The sequence below is a fragment of the Pempheris klunzingeri genome, chromosome 22, assembly GCF_042242105.1.
Source record: "Pempheris klunzingeri isolate RE-2024b chromosome 22, fPemKlu1.hap1, whole genome shotgun sequence".
NCBI classification, from domain to species: Eukaryota; Metazoa; Chordata; class Actinopteri; order Acropomatiformes; family Pempheridae; genus Pempheris; species Pempheris klunzingeri.
Window position 1 is genome coordinate 1,532,655 of NC_092033.1, and position 4,253 is coordinate 1,536,907.

The 4,253-nt window shown below is 41.7% G+C and overlaps 1 protein-coding gene across 1 annotated transcript in view; it reads left to right on the forward strand.

Annotated features, from left to right (window-relative positions):
- Positions 1-2,659: 2,659 nt before the first annotated feature.
- LOC139222234 (leucine-rich repeat-containing G-protein coupled receptor 5-like) overlaps positions 2,660-4,253 on the forward strand; it is a 36,407-nt gene continuing 34,813 nt past the window's right edge. Inside the window, exon 1 of the mRNA XM_070854207.1 lies at positions 2,660-2,931. Within this exon, the coding sequence (XP_070710308.1) occupies positions 2,660-2,931 (272 nt within the window). The remainder of the gene's footprint in view (positions 2,932-4,253) is intronic.

Consider the following 4,253-nt stretch of genomic DNA (forward strand, 5'->3'; position numbering starts at 1 on the left):
AAAAACTGATGAATATAAAGTCAAGTCTAAATTAATCAATTTATCAGCTGTTAAATACTTTAGACTGAACTCATGCAGGTTTTGAATATTAGGATATTCCAGGCCCTATCATGGAGGGTCCTTGAGGGCTTTCCTGGAATCCTTGAGGAGTTTTAAGAGGTTTTAATGTCTTTTTTTGAGTTATTTTTGAATATTTATGATACTTATTTGTGTATTTATCACCAATCATCAATCATTTTTATGCTTGAGCTGCCTGCCTGTTCATATCTTTGTTTTAAATCTTTACCATTTTAACCTTTTAACTGTATAAACTGCATTTCTTTACTGTTTTGTATTTAATTTCTATTAAATTTGAATGAATATTTTTGACATATTTCAGTCACATTTTTTGATTCAAACTAAAATTAGGTTGTTTTTTTATTGTTTATTGGTTTTCGTGGGACACGTGATGATTTTATATCCCATGATGCACTGCTGCAGATTAAGCTACCCAACAGGAAATAAAGTTGTTAAAATTCTCTCCATGTTAAACCTGCAGTGTGGAGCTTTTGTCTCCCCCTTGTGGCCGACAAAGTAATTACACAAACACTGTTGTCGTGCTGAATTTATTTATTAGTTTCATTATTACGAGTTTTTTTTTAATCTGGAGCACCTGAACGTTTTCTTGGACACTTCTTAGGTTTGTTGGTTGTTGTGTTGTGCTGTGGTTGGACAGGGACTCAGTGTCGGACATTTTGAACTGGGATTGGTGAGGTTTAGGCAGGAGGAGTCACATGATTAGCGGTTAGAGTAAGAATATCAGGGTTCAGACGCCCACTAAGGAAGCACCAAATGCACAACTGCAATGCTAATTGGCACCCTAGCTAATGCTAACTCGGGTTGGTGCTTGTGCTAACTGGAGCTAACTGAGGCTAATGCACATGCTAACTGGGACTAATGCTTGAGCTAACTGAGGCTAGTTCTTGTGCTAACTGAGACTAATGCACATGCTAACTGGGGCTAATGCTTGAGCTAACTGAGGCTAATGCTTGAGCTAACTGAGGCTAATGCTTGTGCTAACTTGCTTCATAGTAAAAATGTAAGTTCCTGCTTACTCTGCAGATTTAGCTCAATAACAAAAATATAATCAACAAATAAATGATCATGTATTCTTATTATTATGGATAAAGACTTTATTGATAGAGAGAAAAGAGCTTCTTCACCAGGAGTACTTTTATTTTTGAAGCCTTAAGTACATTTTTCTGATAATATTCAACTGCAGATTTCCTCATACTGACATGTGTACGTGTGTGTGTGTGTGTGTGTGTGTATGTGTGTGTGTGTGTGTGATAACTATTTTCATATCTCACCTTCACCTACCACACACACACACACACTGAGCTGTGGTTAATGATTGGCAATCTGTGAGTCAGCTTCCTGTGTGTGTGTGTGTGTGTGTGTGTGTGTGTGTGTGTGTGTGTGTGTTCACATATTAACACTGAATGCAGCTTTTGTTAGCCGCTGTTGTACGTTAGCGCCGCTGTAGCTCATTTTGATGCTTTTCTGCCCCCTTGTGGCTGAAACTCACAACACGCAGCTTTAAGGAAACTTTAAAGTCTTTTATTCAAACTTTAAAGTCTTTTATTCAAACTTTAAACTCTTTTATTCAAACTTTAAACTCTTTTATTTAGTTTCCTCTTATTTACAAACGCTGAAGCTACTTCAGCTCATTTCTAGTGATGGTGATCAAAGTAATAGTCCATTCACTCCATCACTGTACTGACGTTCTTCTCTCTGCTTTTCTGCTTTATATTTCTACTCTACTTGTATTTTCACTCCACTACAGCTGTTTGATAACTTCAGTTACTCTGCAGATTTAGATCATTAAAGCCAAATATAATTAAACATTAAACTGTACGTGTATCATATAGAATAATTACAGCTTATCAGGTCAATTATTGAGGCGATGAACACATTCATGATCATTTATCACTGTAATCCAAGAACATGATATTCAGCACATGATAATAAGTACTTTGACTTTATGGTACTTCAAATATATTCAATATATATATATAATATATATATTATATATATAATTCGGGGTGTTTTTACAGTGTAAAGTTGAATTTACTGCAAGAAATTGTATTTTTTTTTAAAGATTCTTGTGAAGGTTTTTATTTTGTTTAGTTAACTGATTAAATTAAACTGATTATTTTGTACTTATTTATTTATGATGTTAGTTTTTTGTTTTGATGTTCCTGCTGTTGGACAGACAGACAGACAGACAGACAGACAGACAGGCAGTGACAGAGTGTATAAAAGTAAACGGGGCTGACACACTGTTGTAGTGAGTAGAGGGACACACACACCTTCACACACACTCTTTAACACACACACACACACACACACACACACACACACTCCGGCTCCACGCGTGCAGCCTGGAAAGCGACCAAAGTGACTTGAGCTCAAACAAGCTGAACTTTTTATTTTGCTGCTTCTGTTTCTTTGGGCTCCACTTTGAATCCGGATCAGGTGAAGTTAATGTGAACCGCCTCCAGTGAGGACAGACCACAGACACCCACAGACCCAAAGTGATCCGGATCCAAGGCTGCAGCTCTGACTGGGTTTTCTTCTTTTCACTGGACCTGGAAGTTTAAGCCTCACCGCGGAGGGCATGCCGGGGTTCGTGGCTTTGTTGGCCGCCTTTGCTCTCCTCTCGGCCGGGTCGAGGAGCTCCGTGGCCGCGGTGGTGATGCAGAGCTCCGTGGCCGTGGAGGAGAGCTCCTCTGGGGCGAACAGCTCCGCGGACCCGGGCAGGGCAGCGGGGCGGGCTGCCTGCCCTGGCCGCTGTCGGTGCGAGGTGGACGGGCTGCTGCACCGGGTGGACTGCTCGGACCTGGGGCTCCGGGAGGCACCGAGCAACCTGAGCGTGTTCACATCCTACCTGTAAGTCAGCGTGCAGGGCGCGAGTCCTCTGCTGTGTGTGTGTGTGTGTGTGTGTGTGTGTGTGTGTGTGTGTGTGTGTGTGTGCGCGCGTGCATGCCAGCGCGTGCAGCCGTGAGAACCGCAGCACCTGTCTGCCTGCCTGCCTGTATCTGTCTCTCTGTCATGTTGTTCATGTGGTGCTAAGGAGATTAATTTACCGCCACAGCTGACAGGAACAGGCTGCAAGGCAACAAAGAGGGATTGTTGAACTTCTTAGAACATCTGAGCAGCTCCAGCGGTTCTTGAAGAGGTTCAAAAGGTTCTTTACGAAGGTCTGCAGGTTCTCGACGAGTCCTCGAAGGGGTTTCAGGTGTCCTCAACAATGTTCCAGTGGTGCTTGTAAAAAAATCCTTCAGTAGGCTGCTTAAACGTTCCAGAGGTTCTGGAGGAGGTTTGAGTACTTAGAAAGTTTCAGAGGTGCATTAAGAAGTTCCTCAAGCAGTGGAAGAGGAACCAGTGGTTCTTGAGGGGGTTTCAGGTATTCTTAACAATGTTCAAAGTTTCAGGGTTCTGAAAGAGGTTTGAAAGTTTCTTTGAGAAGGTCTGCAGGTTCTCGGTGAGGTGCTTGGAGCACTTAAAGAGGTTCTAGTGGTTCTTGAGAAGGTTTCATGAGTTCCTAACAATGTTCCAGCGGTGCTTGTAAAGAACCCTGGAGTTGGTCACTTTAGAAGTTCCAGTGGTTCTTGAAGATGTTTGAAAGTTTCTTTGAGAAGATCTGCAGGTTCTTGATGCGGTTCTTGGAGAACTGAAATTGGTTTCCGCTGTCCTTAACAATGTTCCTGTGGTGCTTGTAAAAATCCCTAAAGATTTTACTTAAAAAGTTCCAGGGTACTGAAAGGGTAATGAAAGTTTATTTCAGAAGGTCTAGGTCATAGGTTCTTCATGAGGTTCCTGGAGCACTGAAAGTGTTTTCATTAGTTCCTGAGAAGGTTTCAGGTCTGAGGAGGTTGTAAAGAATCCTGGAGAAGGTCACTTAAGAAGTTCCAGTCGTTCTTGAAGAGGTTTGAAAGTTTCTTCAAGGTCTGCAGGTTCTTGATGAGGTTCCAGTGGTGCTTGTAAAAAAAAACCTTCAGTAGGCTAATTAGAACGTTTCAGAGGTCCATCAAGAAGTTCCTCAAGCAGTGGAAGAGGAACCAGTGGTTCTTGAAGAGGTTTCAGGTGTCCTGCTTGAAGATGTTTAGGGACAGGAGGTTAAACTGATACTTCAAGGTTCTTGGAAAGGTCTGAAGGTTTCTTTAGGAGAGTCCACATGTTCTTAAAAAGGTTCCTGAATAGTCGAAGAG